At 45.2% G+C, this 24,490-nt stretch overlaps 1 protein-coding gene across 3 annotated transcripts in view; it reads left to right on the forward strand.

The window, feature by feature from the left end:
* LOC138959952 (protein Gawky-like) overlaps positions 1-24,014 on the forward strand; it is a 43,201-nt gene extending 19,187 nt beyond the window's left edge. For all 3 annotated transcript variants that reach the window (XM_070331636.1, XM_070331638.1, XM_070331637.1), the window contains 6 exons: positions 140-253; positions 818-904; positions 8,150-8,207; positions 8,428-9,969; positions 10,328-10,389; positions 10,917-24,014. In XM_070331636.1, the coding sequence (XP_070187737.1) occupies positions 140-253; positions 818-904; positions 8,150-8,207; positions 8,428-9,969; positions 10,328-10,389; positions 10,917-10,931 (1,878 nt within the window). In that variant the 3' untranslated portion in view covers positions 10,932-24,014. The remainder of the gene's footprint in view (positions 1-139; positions 254-817; positions 905-8,149; positions 8,208-8,427; positions 9,970-10,327; positions 10,390-10,916) is intronic.
* The last annotated feature ends 476 nt before the right edge of the window (positions 24,015-24,490 follow it).

Below are 24,490 nucleotides of genomic sequence, written 5' to 3' on the forward strand. Positions count from 1 at the left end.
ATAGAAAGGTGCCATTGTAGATAATTGATTCAACATATTTCACTTAAACTGCATTTGAAGGTGTGATCGAAGAGGATCGATTGAACGTACTTGACTCAAACAGCATTGAAGGTTGACGAAAGATGGTTGTGTTTTGCAGGCGAAGGCAGCTGGGTGGGGCGAGCCAGGAGCTATGTGGAACCCAGCCTTCGGTGCACGGCCCAAGTCCACCTCGTGGGCAGGCAACGATCCAGACAACTGGCAACGCAAGCTGGTAAGTCAAGCACAGGTTATTTCAGGATTTAGTTTTGTATTCACTCCTGTTTCCTAATTGTTTCAGGTTTTAGTTTTGTATTCACTCCTTTTGTTTCATGATTTAGTTTTGTATTCACTCCTGTTTCTTAATTGTTTCAGGTTTAGTTTTGTATTCACTCCTTTTGTTTCATGATTTAGTTTGGTATTCACTCCAGTTTCTTGTGTGCTGGTCATTGCAGACTGAGTTTCGCTGTGACGTCTTGTTGCCACTTACACCCTTTAATCAGTAAATGAGTGATTGGTGAAGACATTTTGCGCATATCAGCTCTATAGTTGTCAGATAAATCTGTTTTTATCTCCTATTCTTCACCCTGTCCTTGCGTTTTGTTTTGTATTGTCTTTGTTTTGTTTTCACTGCTAAAAGTAAACATATTTTTGTGTGTGATGATTCCTTTGTTTTAGAGTCCGCCTTTGTTTTGTTGTTGTGGTAAGCTATACTGTGAGTAACAGTTGACTCAATGTGACTCCCTGTGGTCTGTAACACAGCTATACTGTTAGTAACCCTGTGGTCTGTATGTTACAGGGACAGCAGAGGTTCCCAGGCAGTGGTGGCGGTCAGCCTCAGATGAGGAGCAAGCTTCTGCAGCAGCTAATGGACATGGGTTTTAAGGTCAGTGTCCAGCTTTACACCATCTTTTGACCGTCTTTCCTAGATTACTGCACTACCCTTGAACTTAAACATATTTCCCTTTGTCGGCAGCAAGCTTAGATAATCTTTTTATATTTAGTCAAGTTTTGACTAAATATTTTAACATCGAGGGGGAATCGAAACGAGGGTATGGTGTATGTGCGTGTGTCTGTGTGTGTGTGTGTGTAGAGCGATTCAGACTAAACTACTGGACCGATCTTTATGAAATTTGACATGAGAGTTCCTGGGTATGAAATCCCCGAACGTTTTTTTCATTTTTTTGATAAATGTCTTTGATGACGTCATATCCGGCTTTTCGTGAAAGTTGAGGCGGCACTGTCACGCCCTCATTTTTCAACCAAATTGGTTCAAATTTTGGTCAAGTAATCTTCGACGAAGCCCGGGGTTCGGTATTGCATTTCAGCTTGGTGGCTTAAAAATTAATTTAATATCATATTCTTACTCCGAATCACATTAGCATTGAGTCACCTGAGATGCTTATCACTGAAAAACGCTTACCCGGCTAAAGAATTTAAAGGGAAGCAACCCCATCACCAAAACGAAAGTGAAAGTAGCTTTGGTAATGGGCCAGTACACCGGGAGTTACCTCCCATACGGGTGTATGCCACGTCACTTCCTCTAGGAACACGTGCCTATTACCATACGTCTTTTTCACCTCGGAGAGGACGGTTCACTTTTTGACGCTCTGTGGCTGACCTTGTGTGTTTGAGTGACACCCGCCGGCCACGTTACCCAGCTTGTCTGCTCGCCTTGCCTACAGTTTGGTGAGCTCGTTCCCGTTTGTTGTTGGTTGTTTGCGCTGTTTCGTTACTGTACGTTGTCCGTTTTTTACGGACTTGTGTGTCAGTGACTTGCGTGTTTCGCCATTTTGTTGTGTGAGTTAGTTAGCTAACTCGTGTGACTTTGCTAGTAGCTCTGCGTGCCCTCTTTCTGTTTGGGCAAGTGTAGCTTTAGTATTTTGTTGACGCGTAAGCGTGTGTGTTTACTGTGTTTTCAGTCGTTTTGACTTACGTTTCAGTAAATCTTTTTACTTTGCCACGTGTTGTTGACGTTTGTGTCAGTGTCTTGCGTGTCGCCATTTTGTTGTGTGAGTTAGTTTTCTAGCTCGTGTGACTTTGTTTGTAGCTCTCCGTGCCTCTGCTTGTGGGGCAAGTTTAGCTATAGTATTTTGTTAACGCATTAGTGCGTGTGTTTACTGAATTTTCCAGTCGTTTAGACTTATGTTTCAGTAAATTTTTTCGCGTTGCCACGTGTTGTTGTCAACATGTCTGATTCAGACAAGCGCCGTGGCAAGTCGGACCCCAAGGGGAAAATTAAGGCTAAGTCTTCCTCTTCCAAAGCAACGTTACTTGTTACAGACCAAGAGCGTAACACTTTGTTGGCTGTACCAATTTCGGCGCCTAGCGCTGTTACTACTTCTGCTTCTTTTGCGGCGCCTAGCGCTACTGTTACTTCTGCACCTGTCTCTACATCGGAGACTTCGTCTTCTTTGTTAGCACCTGGACAAGGTGCGTTGGTTTCCTCTCTGTTAAAGTCACTGGTTCCAGAAATCCGCAGCTTGGTGCAGGCAGAATTTCAGCGTTCCGTCGCCAGCAGTTCGGCGTTTCCGGCATCTGGCAGTGACGTCCGGGCATTGGCTTCCGTGTCTTTGTCCTCCACTTCCGGCTTGGAGCAGCGTCCTCCCTCTTCAGCGTCGGTTGGTAAGCAGAGCTGGTCCGATAGCCCTCGTGAGGCGCCTGGACGTTCTCCTTCGGGGGACAGCTCTTTCGCATCGGGTCACGACCGATACCTTGCTGATCTTTCATTTCCGGCGATAACCTACGAGGCCCCGGACTTGTTCGAACAGCGGCGGCAGTCGGTTTCGACTGCCGCATTTCCGGCACTTGCCGGAAGTGATGATCCGTCCGCTCCGGCACGCTACGGCGGTCGCGGCAGGATGGAGTATTCACTGACTTCCGGTCCTTCCGGATCGCGAAGTCAACCAGTGCAGTCTTCACTTCCGCATTTTGCGGTTCCGTTGACTACACTTCCGGTTTCGGCCGGAAACGCTTCTTCCTCTTCTGGTGGTTCCTTCCGGATACCAGATAGTGGATTACAGCGTGCGCCTTCCGGCTTTCAAGCGCCTAGGCTTGAGCAGGCATCACTCCACTCAGTCGGGGGAGTGACGTCAGCTCATCCAGCTCCGGTTTTTGCGGATGGTCGTCCTGCTTACCCTTTACCTTCACAGGGTTTTGGGCGGCAGGATGACGTTAGTGCTCAGGCTTTTCCGGTTTCCGGTTTGCCAGGGCATGCTTCTGCTTCCGGAACTGGTGACTTCGGTCATGGTTCCACGTGTGACTATTCTGATGCTCCATCAGTGGTCAGCGAGGAGTCGCGGGGCGTGTTTCCGTCGAAGCTCAAGTCTGTTCTTGACGTCGCGGCGGAAGTAACGTCTCGTTATTTTCCTGAAGGGGTGGTGGCTGCGGACTCTTCCGCATCATTCGTTCCTTCTGCCATGGCGGACTTCCGGCCGGCACAGGAGGATGTTTCTTCCTTCCGGTTCGCCGAGTCTCCGTCAGTGGCTTACCAACTTTCGCATTCACTGGTTCGTCCAGCACATGCGGGGAGTGGTATTCGGCCAGTGCCTGTTCCGTTACTGCTTCCTTTTGGTCCAGTTCCGGAATCAGCTCAGCAGTGGGTGGCTTCAGCTGCCCAAGCCTCTTCCTTCGTGCCTACGGCCAATAGGAAGCTTGGCATGCCCAATCAGAGCCAGAATTGGCTGGCGTCTTTTGCACTCCCTAGGGCTACCCTTCCGGTTTCCCGGGAATTGCTGCCTCTTCTGACTAAACCGATCAAGCGTGATTCGGTTTTGCCGGTTTCCGAGGCTTCCCTCCTCTCTGCTGAGGAGGTTGGACGTCGGCAGATCGAACTGTCCTCCATTGCGGAGACTCTCGTTCGGGCTCTGTCTCGGGCATTGACCGATTCGCTAGTTCCTTTCACTCTCAGTGAAGAACAGAATGCGGACGATGTCTCTGCGCTTTTGACCGCATTGGCCAAGGTCAATGAGGAACAATTGCGTCTTTCCTCCCTGCAGTACACCCAAGCGGTACTCTGCAGGAGGGATCTCTTCCTCTCGCAGTCCCAATTCACGGAGCTGGCTACTAGGGAGACCTTGAGAGTCTCCCCGGTCTCAGAGGAGTCTCTCTTCTGTCCGCTGGCACTGGATGCCAGACAGAAGGAGATTCAGTCAAACAAGGACAGTCAGTTCCTTGACTACACTCTGAAGGGGGTGAAACAGTCTCAGCCTTCTAAACAGAAGCAGGCTCAGACATCGTCTAACCCCAAGCCAGCTCAGAAGCGGCAGGCTTCGCCGGCCGCTCGTGGTGGGAAGAAGAGGACGGCATCGGGGAGGGGGCGTGGCGGCTCTGGAAGTAAGCCACACCCCCAATGAAGCGCTCCCGATCTCACCTCCCTCCCGCCCTCCACCTTGGTGATGGCGGGAGGCCCCTCCCGGGCACTTTCTCGTTGGATGTCGGTAGTAGACAGCCAATGGATTGTGGGAGTGGTGAGTTCGGGCTTCCGTCTACTCTGGCGGGAGGAAAAGGCGCCTCTTACCCGAGTGCCTCCGCGGTTCAAGCCCCCCTTCTCGCAGGAAGCACGTTCCGTCTTGCAGTCGGAAATTGCCTCCCTGGAGCAGAAGGGCGCGGTGGAGAGAGTTCGGGTCCACAGCTCCCTGGGATTTTACGGGCGTCTGGTCGCTGTTCCCAAAGCATCAGGAGGATGGCGTCCCGTGTTGGATTTATCTCTCCTCAATACTTTCTTGAGGGAGATAAAATTCAAGATGGAGACGCCAGCCTCTGTCCGAGACTCTCTCCGCCCAGGAGACTGGGTGACCTCGATCGATCTCACGGACGCATACTTTCACATTCTTATGCATCCGACCGACCGGAAATGGCTTCGTTTCCGGTGGGGAGATCAGATCTACCAGTTTCGCGCACTCCCTTTCGGGCTGTCTCTCGCACCGTGGATTTTCACCATGGTGGTGAGACAGGTCTGTGCACTGGTGAGGTCCCAGGGTATCCGTCTGCGGGCTTATCTGGACGACTGGCTCATCATGAACCAGTCCCAGAGCGGCTGTTCGCAGGATACCCTGACGGTTCTTCGAGAATCCAACTGGTTGGGGTTCTCGATCAACCGGGTAAAGTCGGAGCTGACCCCGTCACAGACATTCACTTATCTGGGGATGTCTTTCGACACGGTCGCTTGGACTGTCCAGCCTTCTCAGAGAAGGGTGGACAAGCTCCAAGCTCAGATTCGCTCCACTTTACCTCTCCTGATGGCTTCCATCCGCTCGCTCGCCTCCATCTTGGGGCAGATGGAGTCTATGGCTCTTCTGGTTTCACTGGGCCGGGTCCACAAATGTCCGCTTCAGTTCGCGCTGAAGCCGTTTGTGGACTCTCCTCTGGTGGACTGGGACGCCCTCATCCCTTTGCAGGGATGGTTCCGGTCTGCGACCCTTCCGTGGTTGCACACGGAGTGGGTCTGCAGAGGTGTTCCGATCGTCGTGCCCCTCCCCGACCTGGACCTCTTTACAGATGCGTCCAGGGAGGGTTGGGGGGCACATACAGATCTTCAGACTCCTCCCTTTCCGTTACTCAGCCGAGTAATCCGGAAAGCGGAGATGGAGGAGCCGGCCCTTCTTCTTCTGGTCGCTCCTCTGTGGCCGTCGCAGGTCTGGTTTCCAGATCTTCTTCGGCTTGCCCAAGGGCCCCCCATTCCTCTCGCATTCGTGCGAGGGGAACTAGTGCAGCCCCGAACAGGCATTCCACACGAGGAGCCCAGTCTTCTGAAGCTTCACGTGTGGAAGTTGTTCGGGACTCGCTGAAGCGCTCTGGGGCGTCGTCTTTGACTCTGGACTTGGTGGCTCGCTCGCATAGAGCGTCCACCTCTTCAGTTTATGCTTCCCACTGGAAGGCATGGACTGCCTGGTGTTCAGCTAGAGGGGTGAGTTCGGTGGCTCCGCGCTCTATTCAGGTCGCTAACCACCTCTCTTTCATGTCTTCACAGGGCGCCTCAGTCTCCTCGTTGAGGGTCCGGCGCTCCGCTATCTCGGCGACTCTTCAGCAGATTGGTCGTTCTGTTCGAGTCGGGGGCGTTATAGCTGCAGTCATTAAAGGGGCTGCTCTTAAGGAAGCTAAAGCTCGTTTGCCCGCTCCCAAGTGGGACTTGTTTTTAATCCTGGAATTCCTTCGTTCTGCGGATTTTGAGCCTTTAAGCGAGGCCAGTCTGTTCAATGTCACTCGCAAAGCGCTGTTTCTCCTTTTGTTGGCTACGGCCCGACGGGGTAGCGAGGTCCACGCCCTGTCGGGTCAGCCTGGAGATATCTCCTTTGAGCCGGACGGTTCCGCATCTTTGCGTTTCCGGCCTGATTTCCTGGCCAAGAATCAGTCTCCGGGGCAGGCCTCTCCGCTGGTTAGAGTTAAGGCTCTGACCAGCGCGTTGGCCCCGGGTGACCCCGATTCGGTCAATTGCCCTGTGAGGGCACTTCGTCTGTACTTAGCCCGGACTCAGCCGATTCGGTCTAGTTCTCAGAAGTTGTTGTTTATCTCTCTCCTTACTAGGCGCGAGAAAGATTTGTCGAAGGTAACGTTGGCCCGGTGGGTGTCCTCGCTCATCAAGCAGGCTTATGAGTGGAGGCGCACAAAGAGGGGGGGGGTTATGCCCTCCTTGCCACTTGACTCGGCCCGAGCCCATGAGACGAGGGCGTGGGCATCCTCTCTGGCAGTTCTGCGCTCCAGACGTCTAGAGGAGGTGCTGACACTGCGTATTGGCGTTCCGAAGATGTTTTCATAAACTTTTATCTTCGGGACGTCACAGCTCTTCGACAGGATGGCTCCAGAGGCCTTCCAGCGCTCATAGCAGCAGGCCAGTTCCTGTCCAGAACTTGATGGTGAGTTTTGATTCATTTCTAGCCCACCGCCTTGTTGATGTTATCTGCTAATGTGATTCGGAGTAAGAATATGATATTAAATGGAAAATTTCCTAAATAAATTATCATTTAATTAATATACTTACCCGAATCACATACTGTATTCCCTCCCACCTGCCCCGCTTATGGTTTTAAGATTTTTTAAAGCCGTATGATAATAGGCACGTGTTCCTAGAGGAAGTGACGTGGCATACACCCGTATGGGAGGTAACTCCCGGTGTACTGGCCCATTACCAAAGCTACTTTCACTTTCGTTTTGGTGATGGGGTTGCTTCCCTTTAAATTCTTTAGCCGGGTAAGCGTTTTTCAGTGATAAGCATCTCAGGTGACTCAATGCTAATGTGATTCGGGTAAGTATATTAATTAAATGATAATTTATTTAGGAAATTTTCCATTAATGACTTTGGTCATTAAAAATCGGAAAATTGTAAAAAAAAATAAAAATTTATAAAACGATCCAAATTTACGTTTATCTTATTCTCCATCATTTGCTGATTCCAAAAACATATAAATATGTTATATTCGGATTAAAAACAAGCTCTGAAAATTAAATATATAAAAATTATTATCAAAATTAAATTGTCCAAATCAATTTAAAAACACTTTCATCTTATTCCTTGTCGGTTCCTGATTCCAAAAACATATAGATATGATATGTTTGGATTAAAAACACGCTCAGAAAGTTAAAACAAAGAGAGGTACAGAAAAGCGTGCTATCCTTCTTAGCGCAACTACTACCCCGCTCTTCTTGTCAATTTCACTGCCTTTGCCATGAGCGGTGGACTGACGATGCTACGAGTATACGGTCTTGCTGAAAAATGGCAGCTACTTGACTAAATATTGTATTTTCGCCTTACGCGACTTGTTAATCTGTTCGTTTCTCCCCATTGGCATCCCTATCTCTCTTTTTCTGTTTCTCATGTCAAACACGGGTGTGTGTGTGTGTGTGTGTATTTGATCTGGCTGATATATATGAGGTCATGAATAATTAAATGAAATTTGTAAAAAAAAAAAAACCTGATGAAAATGAAATGCCAGTCTTTCGTAATTTGTTCTAAACCGATCTTTCCCAAATGACATTATCTTTTTGTGTTTGTTTGGATTGGTGTTGCTTTGACTTGAGACATGAGTGGATCAGTTTGAGATGCTAGGTTATTGTAGATGATTGATTGAACATATTTCATTAAAACATATTTCCCTTAATGTCTATGCTAAAAGTCTTCTTTTTTTTATTTCAGAAAGAGGAGGCCCAGAATGCACTGATCAGCAATAACATGAACTTTGAAAATGCCCTTGGTGAGTGTCATTGTTCGTCAGTCTTTCTTAATTGTTATCAGGGTATACTTTCGTTTGCATATTTTGATGTAAAAAGCAGGAGTACAGCTACATGTGCGTTTGTGTGGACAATAACGATGATCATCTTTATTACAGGGGACGTTTGTGTGTACGATAACTAAGATTGTCTTCACTATGGGGAAGTTTGTGTGTAAGATAACGACGATTGTCTTGATTACAGGGGAGCTGTCACAAGGGATGCACAAGGTAAAGGACCTGGAACCCGACGTGTTCCAAGCCAACGGCGGTAAGATGCCTCGTCAAGGCTTCATGCCCGACAATCCCGGCATGATGCCCGATGACATATCAGACAACAACCCACACGTGCCTAACTATCCAATGCAAAATACTCCATACAACAACAATGCTCAAGTGCCGAACCAGCCCTACATGCCCGGGAACATGTACGATCGCAGCAAGGGCGGGCCCCCGACCATGCCCCCCAACAACGGCAGTATTAACAGCAACCAGCTGCACAAACTGAAGGTGCTGCAGCAGCAGGGCGGCGCCGCGCCGGCCATCAACAGCCTTAGCCCCACCCAGGGGGTGGTGAGAGGCGCGGTGCCCGGCTCCAGCACGCAGAACATGGTTCAGCAACAGGCTGCCCAGCAACAGATCCTGCAGCAGCTGCGTCTGGCGGTGCAGTCGGGCCTCATCTCCCCCCAGCTCCTCAACCAGCAGCTGCCCCACAACATCCTGGTCATGCTGCAGCAGCTGCTCCAGCTGCAGAACGCGGTGCAGAACCTGATGCAGCGCCAGCAGTTCCTGCAGCAGAACAAGGTGTCGCTCAACATCCCGCGGCCCCAGCTGGACCAGGTGTCGGTGATGATCACGCAGTACAAGGCTCAGATCCTGGCCCTGCAGAAGCAGCTCCAGGCGGCGCAGCAGTCCATGCTGATGAAGCAACAGCCGCCCTCGGCCCCCACGCCCACACCCCAGCAGATGCAACAGATGACGCAGCAGCCTCCCATGGGCATGCCGCCTCCCATGCCCGGCTCCTCCATGCAGGGGGAGGGTGGGGAGGCCATGATGTCTCTGGGGGCGGACATGGCCGCCATGGCTGGCGGGGCCAACATGTCGCGCCTCAACCAGTGGAAGCAGCCCACCCCCGAGCGTGACGGCCAGGGCGACCTCAACAAGGCCCCGGGCTCCAAGCTCTCGCAGATGAACATGCAGCACTCTCATTCCGCGCCCGTCATGGGGCCCTTCGGGGACCTCACTGGCCTCAACATCAGCGGAGACACCACCTGGTCGTCGTCGGCAACCTCAGCGGCTAGCAACTGGCCCAGCGCCTCCAACGACGGCTCGGGCGACAGTAAGAGGGATGACAGCACTCCGCCAACCTCCGGTCTTGCCTCCATGTTGGGCGGTGGCAACCTGGGTCTGTCGACGGACGTGATCCCGGAGTTCGTGCCGGGCAAACCCTGGCAGGGGCTGACCAACAAGAGAGTGGAGGACGACCCCCACATCACGCCGGGTAGTATCTCGCGCTCCCTCAGCGTCAACGTGGTCAAGGACGACTACCTCAACAACCTGAGCTCCAACAAACCCAGCCCCTCCTTCGGCACTGACGCCACCTGGAGCATGGGCAAGCTGGGCACCACCGCCTCCGTTGATGCCTCCGGCAACAACCGCGGCAACAACGGCCAGTGGCAGGGAGGCGGAGGCTACAACCGCCAGCACTCCTGGGCAGGCAGGTCTCCCGGCTCCGCTTTCACTCAGGGTAAGCAAGCAGCTTTTTGTTAGATATGTCTGGATATCCTAGCAGTCATTTTTGTCATTGCTGTTGCATAAGATTTGCAGTGCATTAGGCTTTGTTTCAAAGATAAATCCAAACTTTTGTAAAAGAATAAGTTTGTTACAGTTTATGTGGTTTTTGAAATTTTACTTGCATAGATTGACTGTCATTTTCCTTTGGCATTTTTCTTTGGCATGGTCTGACTTTTCATTTAACCCATTTTGAATCAGTATGGGATGGTGACAAGATGCTTTATTTGGAGATAAAGCGTCTCGGGCTGGGTAGGAGTTTAAAGCGTTTTAGTGTGACGATGGTAGATGACAGATTGATGTTTGTGCTTCAGTGAGTGGATCTGGCTGGGATACCCGTCAGTCATCGTCTTGGCTGAAAAACCTCTCTTCTCAGGTAATGTCTCGCTTATTTTGAATCTGCTAGCTATGCTTTTACTGACCTTTGGTGATTTCTGATGCTTTTATAACAGAATGTTCAGCTTGAGCCTGTGAGAAGTAGAATCGGTTACATGTAGTCTGTATATCAATGGCAATACAGTCAAACCGGCCCTGGTAAGCGTCTCTGGAAAACAACCACCTTATCCATAGCAACCACCCAAAAGAATCCCGGACAAGGTTTTTTTGTGTCCGTAATTCATTTTTCCATAACGACCAGCTGTGTATCGCCCCTCATGTGAAATGTTTCCTTGCATGGTTATTCCCCCCCCCCCCCCCCCCCCCCCGCTCTACTGTTTTGCTATGTCTGCTCTCTCAAGTGTTATAGCATTTAGTTTGTAGTAACAGCGTGGGATAAATGAAATAAATAGAAAATGTTCTGTGCTTGAAATCGTGTTCGGAAATCACCTGTAGCCACAATAAAAAACACACTCATGCACACACTGAAAAATGCCATAACACTAACTGTCCTTGTTTCTTTGCCAGGAGGAGGAGCAGTAAGAGAACCTCAAGTTTCTGAAGGCCACGGGCAGTGAAGGATACGGAGCTTTTGCTTCACAGCCCGTTTTTCAGCCTTCCATCACCACGGCAACCTGATGTCGCGGCTGCTGACCTTTTTTCTCTGGGACTGTCGACTCCGAGAGCGACGCTTCACGACAGGGCCAATCTTTTGGTAGCCAAGAACAAGACGGCACACAGATCATTCATGGAACACAGGCAACTAACCGTCCTTACTGTTTGTGTCGTCCCCTCGCCCCCAGCCAGCGCTAGTCAGGATTACCGAGGCCCCCAAGATGAGCAGTGTGTAGGCTGCCTGCTGATGGATGGGCCCCAGCTTTGTGAGTGTGAGGGGGAGGGATTTGTTGTCAAGTGATTATTGTGGTGCAGGGGAGAGGCACACATGTTGGACAAGGTGGGGAGGACTGTGGACGTTTCACTGCTGTTGGCTTGGATGCAGTGCCTCGCTTTCTTCCCAGGGGGAGTGTGCCCCACCCACTCTGGGAGAAAACTCGTTATGCCCCTCAACCCCCCCAGCCCCCTTTGCTCCCTTCCCTTACTCTGTTTGCACACGCTCTTACGGTGTCTATGTGATCTCCAGTGTTTATGCGGGTTAGTTGAACTTACTAGAGACTACCGAACGGGTGGGTTAAATCGAAAATATAAGTGAGAAACTTGTACTACTACTACAACAGTATACATACCTAACTAAAGATGCTATAGTCCGTTGAATGTGTTCCAAAGACCATCAGCTGTGAGCTGCCGCCTCACCCTTATTGTGCATACAAAGGTGCTCGCCTACTGTCACATAGAGAGCACAACATTTTAATTATAATTTTTTTTCTTCTATACTTCTGGTGAAGTATCCATGTCTTTCAGAATTCCTGTTGTCTTGTCAGTCATCAGGTGGGGGCCAGATTACTCAGCACACAGTGGTCTAGTCGTTGACGTCATTGATGACCAAGGGTCTAGCGCCTTGGCATTTCCTTCGCACCCATGTTTTTAACTTCTTGTCTTAACGATACGGAAAATACCATTACGTTTTGTTTGTGTATGAATTAAACATACCATTTGACAAACTGCATGCGGTGAAGACTCTTGCAGTGATGGAAGTGTGCAAAATTGATGCTTTTATGAAATGAACTCTGTGTCTGACTTTGTCGATGTTTACAGTCTTGTTTATCCCCCACCCTCCTTAAGAATTTTGACAATTTTGATTCTTGTCAGTTGGCAGGAAACAAGGCCTGTGATACTGATGTCTCAATGTTTGTTAATGTCACTGTTGTCGGCTGTTGTTAATTAATCATGCAAAAGAATCAGGTTAGAGGTGCTTCACTAGCTTCCGTCATATTATGTACTGAGAATGACATGCATATTGAACTGTAAAAGACAAAAATCCAACCAAAACAAATCTTAAAAAAAACCACAAAAAAACAAAAAGAAAAAAAGATGACTGTATGACTGTTTTTGTATTGAATGCATAACATTTTTGTGTTTCTGTGGATTTTATTACCAAATGACATATAGAGAAGTGTAGCCAGTTCGAACTGCTGTATGTTTAAATGACTACATATTATATACTTGTTTAAATGATTTTTCTGCCGATCAGTTTGTGAGATTTATCAAAACAAAGCGACAAGATTGTATTCTAATCCATGGTTCTAGATGTAAATATACGAGATATATATTTACTCCCACCCCATCAAGTCACCTGTTGATAGAAGTTGTGTTGAATTTTTATGTACGTGCATTATTTTTTTAAAACATGATCTGGTACTGGCTGTGATGTGCCGCATGGCTGGCAGCAAAGATTGTATGTCTTGTAGTGAAACTGACATTTCCATAGCAACGTGATGATTCCTCCCTCCAGGCGTCCAGCGGTGACGCTAATTTCACCACACGGCAATGCGTGAGAAAGTCCCAGAAAGATTTGTTTATTTTGCTCAGTGTTCGTTTGATGTCTTCAAGGAAGACAGTCTTGTGTATGTGTTTGGTGTTCAGTCAGCCAGATTCTGTGTCGAAATATATTTCATAATTATCATTGTGCCACATTGGAAAAACTGGTGTTTGGTTGGTCAGTATAGCAGCAGCAGAGTTGGGCCTTTTAGCAACAGGTGTGTTTTTATACTTCCTTCTTGGAGATTGGTGACCGCATAAATTTGCAATTTGAAAGCACAGTAACCAAAGGCAGTAGACTTAAGGGAGTAAATTTCTCTGAAGTTGCAAAGGCAAAGTGATGCTGTATGGTAAAGGGGAAAACGGTCGTTTGACGTCGGGGTCTTGTTTTTTAATCACAGGCTTTTTTTTTTAATCGCAGGACTTGCAATGCAACTGAAAAATCCAAGAAAAGAAACAGGATTGGCTGACTGAACACAGAGGTCAGAAAAGGGATGGAAGCATGTTTACTGTATCCCTGGGGTAAAGTTCAGTGAACTGACGAGACGGAAGCATTAATTCTAGAGCCAGTCTCCTGACTGGTGGAGTCAATTCTGCTCGCTGAATTGGACATGTTGAAACAAGTGCCAAGATGAAAGCAGCAGTGCTTGGGATGGTAGCCCCTGGCAGCCTTTTGACTTGCTTACGGTGTGGGACTGAGGAAGTGGAGGGTTGAGAGCTTGGACTTCCAAACGAGGTGTGTTGGGCGGGATGTAGCACAAGCTGGGTCTGTTTGCAGCCGCTGCCGCCCTATCCATGTATCGCGTCAGTGGCGTCTGCACTAACAAGCACACTGTGATTATTCTTCCCCAGCAGGGCACGACCACATTTTCCTAAGTGCTGCTATTAACATGTTGCAAGTTACACGCACACAGATGTTGCATGCATGCAAGCAGACATATCCACATACAAGCATGCAATCGTGGTGACAGCCTTCTCCCTTCCCCAAATCAGTGCATTGTCCTGAGAGGCACGCCACCACACACAATTGGTAATAATGATATCGGAGAGAATGAAAAAAGCTTTTCGTCTTCTTCCACAATTTCTGTGTGTGTTTTGTACTTACTGCATTTGAAGTTTATTGTGTGACCAAGTTGAGATACAGATCACAATCTGCCAAAGCACGGAGGATCCCAGACTTTAGGGCAGCTTGTTATTTCTTTTCTTTCTTAATCAATAACCAAGTGATAACTACTCATGACATGACTCCTGTGCATATTGAACTGTGCTATTTCTAGTGATTTTCTATGTTCCTTTATAAGAAACGCCGTGCTGGTTCTAGTGATACTGAAAGATAGCCCAGTATAACTTGTGGAAACTACTGCGACTTAAGTGGTTCCGCAAATCCGTTTACCTCCATAGTCACTGTAGACATCATCAGTCACTTCACAATAACAAGGGGGAGTTGAACATCATTTTTGGACCGTCTTAATAACTTAACATATCTTGTATTTATGAAATGTTGTGCTTTGTTACCGATTTTTGCTGGAGCTACGTTGTTTCAAATTGGGACAAAACGTACATGGCTACTGTCTTCACATTTAAGTCAGCGTTATTCCCCTATACCAAGAAATGACCGATGATGTATTGACTTTTTTTCCATTGCCTTTATCTGATGTCTTATTGTATTGTACCATACATCTACAGCGAAAATGTCGTTTAAAACACTTTTCCTGCTTTGTGTTTCATTTAGAATCTGACCTTAGGGCGAAAGTTTGATTTCACATATAGGGTTGTTCAGAGACGGTTTAAAGAAATAATGTTGGTTTTAACCTCTTGTTTAATTTTTTTGCAGAGTTTTTGAATGTGCACTAGCATTTTAATATGGGTGTTCTTTGTTCGCACAAGTGTGCATGGGTGCTTGTTTATGTTGCTGTTGTGTCTGGGGTTATGTTATGTACAGTACAGCTTTATCCAGTTCATGCCTGAAGAAAAAAGAAAGAAACTTTCCACTGTTTTGCTCTGGCCAGATGCCGCTTTCAATAATGATTGATGCACAACGAATCACAAAAAACAAGTGGCAGTCCAGGGGGTGTTAGCCTGCATGCTAGATCAAGATATCTCACGTAGACACGATAGTCAGATGAAAAATACTCTGTTGGAAACGGAAGATTTACAAACTATTATTCCCCCCCGCGGGTTAGGGGGAAGAATTTACCCGATGCTCCCCAGCATGTCGTAAGAGGCGACTAACGGATTCTGTTTCTCCTTTTACCCTTGTTAAGTGTTTCTTGTATAGAATATAGTCAATTTTTGTAAAGATTTTAGTCAAGCAGTATGTAAGAAATGTTAAGTCCTTTGTACTGGAAACTTGCATTCTCCCAGTAAGGTCATATATTGTACTACGTTGCAAGCCCCTGGAGCAAATTTTTGATTAGTGCTTTTGTTAACAAGAAACAATTGACAAGTGGCTCTATCCCATCTCCCCCCTATAACCTTCGTGGTTGAAAACGACGTTAAACACCAAATAAAGAAAGACGAACTATTATTCATCAATCTCGGACCAAGATTGGGAAAGAGGATATGTGAATGTGTACTTTGTCGATGTAAATAGAGATGATATTTTTCCAAACAGCGTTTGCCAAGAGGTGCAGCGGGCAAAATGTTCTAGTCTGAATCGGCCTCATTTGCTATGTTCCCACCCCAACTTTCCTGATCTGACTGAGCATAGAGTGAAGTGGATGCTCAACTTTTTCAATAACCTCTGCTGGCCTTGCACTCACAACTGACAACCAGAAAACAGAGACGTTGACTTGCATTTAATTTCTGTCCGGTGTCTCTTTCAGTTTGGGGGACTTATTCCATTGGTACCAAATGCAAATCTCTCAGACAAAAAAACTGCTTGTATTATTATTGATTTGAAATATGAATGTATACACAATGTACATGAAGTTCTATTTTCCATTTGACGCAGTTGCAATCAGGTTGTTGTTTGTTTTTATTGATTGTGTTATTTTTGTACAATGTAACTTGACATGTGCTTGCCATTATTAACAAGATATAGTTGACAACTCAAAACAGGCTGAATGCAACGGGACATCTCTGTCCAGTTTTTATCACATTTTTATTTCGATCTCATGCGAAGAGATGACCACATTGCATTATCGTTTGTTCTTTCATCCAGTTGATCAAAACTAGCCACAGCTTTCAACACTCATTGCCAGAAATTGGAAGGGATATGGGGAAAGGGGGTGGTTAGGGGAGGGTACGGTACTTGACAAAAAAGGGTGGGAAAGGTGGGGTGCTAGGGGGTAAGGGACTTGGAGGGTAAAAGGGTAGGGGGTGAAAAAGCAACAACAAAAAAATGGTGAAAAAAAACCTCCTCGGGGGGAAAAAAATCATAAAATAAGAAAAAATCCAAGGGGAAAAAAAAAGAGAGAATGGTGGGTTTGAGAAGTGTGATAAATCATGCGAAACTGTTTGGCCATTCAGAGCCTTTGCCTTTGTATGGCTTTGAGATGCGATGCTGGGTCTGCTATGCTGGACCTGACGGGTGGCACTGGACAGCCAGAGGAAGAGAAAGAGCGTTGTGCTAGCCTGCAGTTCAAGGGAGTAAGCAACTTCTGCATTCCAAACTGAACATACTGAAAGTGTATCATGCGTTTTGCCAAAATCATTGTTTTCACTTATTCCAATGCCATGAAGGGTTGTTAATTGTGTGTGTGTTGTTTTCTATTTTATGTTTTTTGGCTGCTGTTTTTGTCCACGGTAAAGGGGAAAGAAGAAATTCTCACTGACTTGTTTTTATATATATTATTATGAGGAATTGCCAGCTCACTGTCTTATCAAAGTGATTTTTGATCATGCAAACAACATATTAATGACTGTATCAAAAGACTTGTTTGTATTTAAATTGTACGACAAAGTATTGTTGATTTGTACCGAGAAATGTTGCGATATTATTAACTTTTTCAATTTTGTGTTGGTATTAGTCATATGCTTATTTTATGATGGCAATAAATTGTTCCACTTCTATATGATGTAATGCGTTAGCAAATTATATGCTTGAAACTATTTATATATATGTACATACCATTGATGACTTTTTGTGCTATTGTTTTAAAGAAAAACAAGACAACAAATTGTGACTTAAAAAGCTGGCTCTAGTGGGTTTTTTGACTTGTTGCCATGTCTGCCTCCTCCACAATCTCTTTTCTGCACAACTGGCTTTGCTTTGTCCGGCTGTATTTGTATGTAATTCTTTGTTGATGACACCTAGTCTAATGCCAAGTATAACATGCCTGAGAATCAACCAAATCAGCTTGTACGGTTTTCCTCTTATCAAAAAAAAAAAAAAAAAAAAAAATACTATATAAAAAAAAATGTTTCCATCAACTGAATGTTTGTCATTGCTGAAATCACCCCCAGGCCACTGCTCATATTTATTTATTAAATCATTCATGAATATTCAGCAAAAGGGTATTTTTGTGTCATTGACCACGCTATGGCAGGAAAACGGTAGCAATTTAATGATGTATGTGTCGGTGTTCTGTGGCATTGTGATCTCTTTGCGCCTGTCTTTCCATCTCTGTGTTCTGTTGCGGCTGGTGACAACGTATCGGTGTGTGCGCGCGTGCGTGTGACTGTCTCTGGCCGGTCCGTCTTTCCTGCTGTGTAGCTGTGAGCGAGCGTGTCTTGTCTTCCTGTCTGACGTATGTAGAAGATTACAGCGGGGTACAATGAAAAAGGCGCTTTTCACTTTGTTGTGCTGCTTACAACCTCTTACAAGTAAACCAAAAAGATATGCTTTATATTTTTCTGAATGATGATGATGATAGTGATATATTTATTTGACAGTTAATTTTAGACTCAAGTTGAAACCATTGCCAGCTTTCCTCTCTCTCAATCATAGTTGTTTGTTTTTATGCATGCCATTTTTAAAAAGAAAAGTATTGATAACTAAGCAAAGCGTGCTATTTTGTAAAGACGATAGGCCAAGACGAAATGCCACTGTTGTGTCCGCTGCCTGTGTGGTACTTGTAGAGTGCAGGATTGTTTTACTTACCACTGACAGATGCAATGTTCCATGTCATATCAAGGGGTCCTTACTCGTTTGTCTCTCTCTGTATATATTGACGTGTACTGTACTGTTAAACTGATTTTATGCTGTACATACTTTTGTGGGGATGGGGAGTGCGATCGAACCAATACAGCAAGCCAGTTTGTCACCATCTTCCCATACGCAGGCATTACCAGTAACTGGTACATCTCTCTCCCACCCACCCACCACCCTCACTCTTCCCCACCCACCCACCACCCTCACTCTTCCCCCTGCCCCTTGATACATGCTCAGTTTCTGTATGCAATTGAATTTTCTGCGTTATTTATGAGTTGGACATAATATATTTCCTTAAAATGAGCAACATGAAAAATGTTACAATGTACTGCTTCTCTGTCATATCTCCTAAATGGTCACAACGTACTGTGCTAAAGTAGTTAGTGGGGGATACATCTGCTTCAACAGATAGTTGATTGGGCAAAGGCAAAGTCATGTTTTTCGAATTAACGTTTGTGTGAAAATCCTCAGCCACTGGAGTGTGTGACACTAGCTGTTAGTATTAATAGGCAGTGGGCTATTGCTATCTATAGCCACAAGGTATCGGCTCAATTTCACATTCTCAAAGAAGTCATACTACTGATAAATGATGTTTGCAAAGTCAATTGCAATTGGGCAATGGTTGAACTCTGCTGTCTTTCAGGCGTATGTAATTAATGGCACTTTTTTTTTAGTATTTTATCATTTTGCAAGAAGAATGGGTTGTTCATAATGAGATTTGCCGGAGTGTTCTTTGTCAGCAGAATATCAATGTTATACTTCCATTCAAGAGAACAGGCTTCATATTTATTGAAACAAGAAGTTGCAACTTGCTGTTGACGAGGGTATCGATATTGCTTGTTTAGGAACGAGGTTGCCCTGAAGACTTGCATTTGAATGTGGAACTGTAACTGGTGTAATCATTTATACTTTTCATGAAATTGTTATACATACTGAAAGCACTGTGTTGAGTCTAGGAAACTCGAACAGAAATTTCGGCAAAATAAGAATGAAAATAACTAGTCAACAAGTCTCATCCTTTTTTTTCTTCTTTTACAGAACAGCTGCACCGAAGTTGAAGAGAAAGTAATTTGTTAAACGCTGTAAGTGTAAAGCATAATGATTTTTTTCTTGTTTGTATTTTGTGCCTGAAAGTGACAAAACTGTGTAGATAAGAGATAGAGACGCCTTGTTGTTGAAAGTTTTGTTCACACCATACCAGTATTCATAATTTGAAATGTGTCCCATTGATGATTGATGGATTTGCCTTTTTATCTGCTTTAAACTGTCGAGTTACCATGAGGCAAGAGTTTGCTAGGGAGACAGGTATTGGGGTAGATGGCCTTTTCTTTGTCCCATCATGCATCGTTCCTGCTGCAATTAAGTCGAAATTTCCGGGTAATTATGCATTTCACGTGAAAAGGGGTTCTCTTATTTTACAGATTGTGCTTGTATTTCTTAGTTGCTGAAATCAAAACTGATTTTTCTTTTCTCAATGTTATGCAAAATATCATGTAACTTGGTTTTACCATAAAAGCTGTTCTGCCTAAAAGTCAAGTTGTATATGAATTTTCAGTGAAATGGCAACAAGGACTGATTAATAATTTGTTTTAAAGCAACAGGCTAAATGACTTCCTCATTCTGTACATTTCAGACCTGTCAACCCCTTCCAAGGCCAACCTGTACTAATATGATTAAAAACTGTAATCAGGGCAACAATCCCTTACACACTCCAAAAAAATGAACACACGCAAACCTGAGTTCACACGCAAGACTCGCAATTCACTCGCACGACATAAAAAAGAAGAAAGACCAGCTGGTAAATACTCAACATTTATTTTGTATTCATAAAACACATCTGATTTAGCATTAATAAATACATAAAACTACTGTAAAACGAACCCACACAACTACTACTGTCCACTGACCAGGAAAAATCACAGTCCAGTCTCACCTGATCACTTTTAAGCTTAAATTTATTACAGTCACACCTACACAACTACTACTGTCCACCGGGAAAAATCACATTCCAGTCTCACCAGATCACTTTAAGCTTAAATGTATAACACAGTCACACCCACACAACTACTTTGTACCCCCCGCGGGTTAGGGGGAAGAATTTACCCGATGCTCCCCAGCATGTCGTAAGAGGCGACTAACGGATTCTGTTTCTCCTTTTACCCTTGTTAAGTGCTTCTTGTATAGAATATAGTCAATGTTTGTAAAGATTTTAGTCAAGCAGTATGTAAGAAATGTTAAGTCCTTTGTACTGGAAACTTGCATTCTCCCAGTAAGGTCATATATTGTACTACGTTGCAAGCCCCTGGAGCAATTTTTTTATTAGTGCTTTTGTGAACAAGAAACAATTAACAAGTGGCTCTATCCCATCTCCCCCCCCTTTCCCCGTCGCGATATAACCTTCGTGGTAGAAAACGGCGTTAAACACCAAATAAAGAAAGAAGGAAACAACTACTTTGTACTACTGTTCACCAGGAAAAATCAGTCCAGTCTCATATCACTTCAAGCATGACACTTGTAGGTAGCAGTAGCTGACTTTGCCGTGGCAAGCAGATTGACTGTGGTAATGGTTTCATGGCATTGGCTTGCGTCACATCTACTTCCGTTGGAAGGCGGCTGTCTCGTTTCTGGAAATGTTGGTTCACAGGCTTGAACTGTTTCGAACGAATCAATGATTGTTTGTGTACCGCCGTTTCAAAATGCTGCTTCAAGCAGCAACTTTCACTTTGATGTGCGAGCCACATGGCACGCACAAACTGTACTCCTTTCCCTTGTCCGATGATCGCACGACACCAAAGTACGGTTTCTCCCATTCCGACATGTGCTGACCATGTCCGGCTTTCTTTTTTTCTTCGCTGGCCTCTCCATCTTCAGTTGTAGCACGAAAAGTGATGCGAATCGTTGTCTGTCGCTGAAGTAAGTTGTGAAAACAAAGACCAAATCTCGCGACACGAAAGTAGCGGATTGGGCCACAGCGCCCTTAATGATACCTTCTGCGCATGCGCACAAGCTCAGTTAGTCTTTTTCTGTTAGTTGTTGTTGTCTGCTAAACAGAAACGAATCTGATGATCGGTTTCGAATCTTTGTTTGGGTTTTGAATTTTCCCGTACAATTCCCGTACACATCAAAATATGAGTAAATCCCGTACAAAATATGGGAAAACCGTACAGGTTGACAGGTCTGACATTTAGATTATATACCGTACCCAAATATATTCTTGGCCTTGGAAGCAACTGCTCACAAATGTTAATGACATACCATCAGGTTTTCATTGTATTCCGAGATCTTAGGAACAAAACGTTTAACTCCTTTTGATTGGTGCTACTAATCTTATTTTGTGAAAGTACTTGTTCTGATTGGGATAGCGTCAGTGGAATTATCATCACACAGTGTATATTGTTGAGCTAGAATGTCTCCCCAGCCTTACCCCGTATCTTCCGGTTAAGTTGAATCTAGTGGCAGTGGTCTAGGTGTTGGTGGTCGCGCCGACCACGCTCGTCTGTTTCGTGCTCACAATCCAGCTTATTACAGTCTGAGGGTTAGTGCAATTTTTGTTTGGTGGATGCTGTGTGTGTGCGTGTGTGTGTGCGTGTTTGGTGGGGAGGAGTGGGCAATGAGATGCCAGTTTTTGCGCTAACTTAGTTTGTTTGCATTTTTGTGCTGCGCTGCATCTGTGCCATGGTTGTGTGGACTTCAACAATGATCTGAGCGTTGTGTTTGGCGTTTGGCCTTGTTCTCTCCTTGATGTTGATGTATGTCTGTGAGGGAGCCCCGTGTCGCGTGTCATGCCAGGTGCAGCTTGTGCCCTTGTTGCCACCAGCCCCAGGAAACTGCCTGCAAAATAACAAAAAGAGCCACTCTCTAGATGAAATGCAGCTACCTCTTTTCCATTTCATGTTTGAACTTTCAATATTTGATGTGTAAATTGAAGAAGCCCTAAGCAAAGTCTCTCCAAGTGTCTGCGGGCCCTAGAAGTGTAGACTGTGTGGTACGGTGTCGCACAAAGTTACAACCCCTATGAGTCTCTCATGCCTTCACAGTCAAGCATTCTCACTGCAGTTTGTTGCAGGGTCTGCAGCGGTCGTTCTCTGAGGCGTTGGGCTGTGGCTTTGTGTGCGAGTGGAGTGTCTCAAAAGTGTGGTGAAGAGTTTCCTCCGGTTGTTAGTGTGTGTTACTTGCTCAGCAGGCAAGTGGGTTTTGGACAGTGCCATGTAGTTTGGGGTAACGGCCCTGGCTTTTCTTTTTTCTCCTCTCATGGAATTGATTGGCTGAGCTGACTTTCACTATGCAATACGCTGGTGGATCCGGTCTCCATGGGACTGTGGTGGCCTTTTTTTTGTTACTGCGCTAGCTAGGCTAGGCTAGGCAAGGCGAGGCTAGGGGCCCGCTGCTGCTGCTGCGGGGGGAGTATTGGACGGGGCCTCGGTCACTGGCCCAGCATTCATTGCGGGCTGCATCATTGTCGCTTCGTTCTACTCAACCTTGTTGGTGTGTGGCTTTGTTAGCAACCCACCTTCCTCCCTTTTTCCAGTTCAGGATTCGACTCGTCATTTGGTGGCCTTATATTCCAAAGCCCATTTTGCCAGGAGTGGAGGCATTGTGTATTGTGTTCATCGGTGTATAAAGCAGTGGAAACACACCCCATCAATCACCATTCTCCTTTTCTTTCACTCTTTTTTTGCTCTCTGTGATAACAGAGTTTATAAGATGATGGATGTATATGTTAAACACTATAGATTACCTGTATGTATAGCTACTGTTGAATTACATTGGAGATCCTTTTTTTCCTCTCTCACTGTGTTTCTTCCTCCCAGCATCGTTTTTCATTTTAATGATGATTCATTTTTGTGTTACATTTCCATGTATGTACTTTTACTGAAAGTGATGTTTTTATGTGACTATCGTGCGGGGTGTTGATTTTGTGGTTGGTTCTGTACATTCAAGTATTGTTGAGCTTTCTGTGCAGCCTGGACTGACCTCTGACCCCACTGTATTGACCTTGACATTGCTCTTTTTTTGTGTGGAGCAAATCACTGAATTCTTTCTCTCTCGCCCGTGTTTGCCAAGTATCATGGTGATGGACTGTTGTGTAGTCGTTGTCTTTTATCGTCTCGTGTACAACTACAAATTTGATAGAAAAACACTGCAGCCTGCTTGCATTTTAACATTGGATTACTGTGGAAAGGTGACTTTCAAGCTTGGAAAGGTGTCTTTCAAGCTGACAAATCAAAACTTATGGTATTAACGGAAGGCATTTTGCGCATGTGACTGTTGTGAAGAACTTAAAAGTCCATCATATTGCTGAACAATTCCTTTCTCAGGATTTGCTTTCCAGCCCACCCGTTATTTTTTCCTCCAGATTTCTTCCATACGGTATACTAGAAAGTGGTGATGGCAGACCAACACAGCAAAAGTTTGTATAACGTTTATATCATGTGGGGGTCACATCAGCTCTCCCGTCCTTTGTGGCCATTAAATTGTAATGATCCAGTCTTGTCGTTTTGTGTCTAGTTTGATTCAGTGACAACAAGCTTTAAATCACATTACCTTCACAAAGCCTGTTCCGAGCCCTTTCTGTGTCCCCAAAATTAATTGATTTACTAAACATTTCCAATTTTATGTGTTTCAAAGTCAGAACACTTTTCATATAACCAGCTTTTTTTTCTTTCCTTTTTCTGTGTGCATTGAAACTTCAGTGATACATCACAGCTGAAAGAATACTGTTTTGGTCTTCAAGATAATTGGTAAAATTATTTTGTGAATTTTGTGTCCTACCCCAGCTCATTTAGTGTATTTTGTAGTTGATAATTATTAGAAATCATGAACTTTTTACTCATGAAATCTGGTTACTTAAAAGTAATATGATGCTCCACAGGATTTTTTTTTTCCTCTGCATATTATTTTAAGTGCTTTCCTCTTCTGTTAGGGCAGAGAGTTTGTAACACCAGCATTAGCTGTATTTGCCAACTGCTTATGCACAGTTTGAGGTGAAACAACAAATTGTAAGTGTATTACACGTGTACAGTGATGATGCAGTCATAAATTGATAGAGTATTGAATTGGTGACAATTTTAGTAATTAAACACTTTGAAGTTTGAGCTGTGTTATATGTGTATTTTGTGAGCGAGGGTGTCTGTGGGAGTGTATGTGTATGAGAGAGAGAGTGTGTATGCGAGAGAGAGAGAGAGTGTGTGTTGGGTACACTGTATTACAACAGTAGCAGTTGCTTCTCAAACAACATTAAAACGTGCAACTGATTCTAACCTAATAATCTTGTTAGCAGAGAAGAAACATGACAGAGAAAAAGCAATAACATGCAAGTAGCAAGAAGAAACATGACACAGAAAAAGCAATACCATGCAAGTAGAAACATGACACAGAAAAAGCAATAATATGCAAAGTGGGGGGGTGACATGTGAAAGGTTCAAACGTTAGCTAAGTTGACTGCCGAACTTCTCACAACACCCATGCTTTCAGTCGTAACAATTCTTTACAGTGTATAAGGAAAAATCAGCCTGATGTGGCCATTGTTTGAGGAAACTATAAAGTAGGTTCTTTCACAAAATATTGTTTA

Source organism: Littorina saxatilis, linkage group LG2, assembly GCF_037325665.1.
Source record: "Littorina saxatilis isolate snail1 linkage group LG2, US_GU_Lsax_2.0, whole genome shotgun sequence".
Taxonomy (NCBI): Eukaryota; Metazoa; Mollusca; class Gastropoda; order Littorinimorpha; family Littorinidae; genus Littorina; species Littorina saxatilis.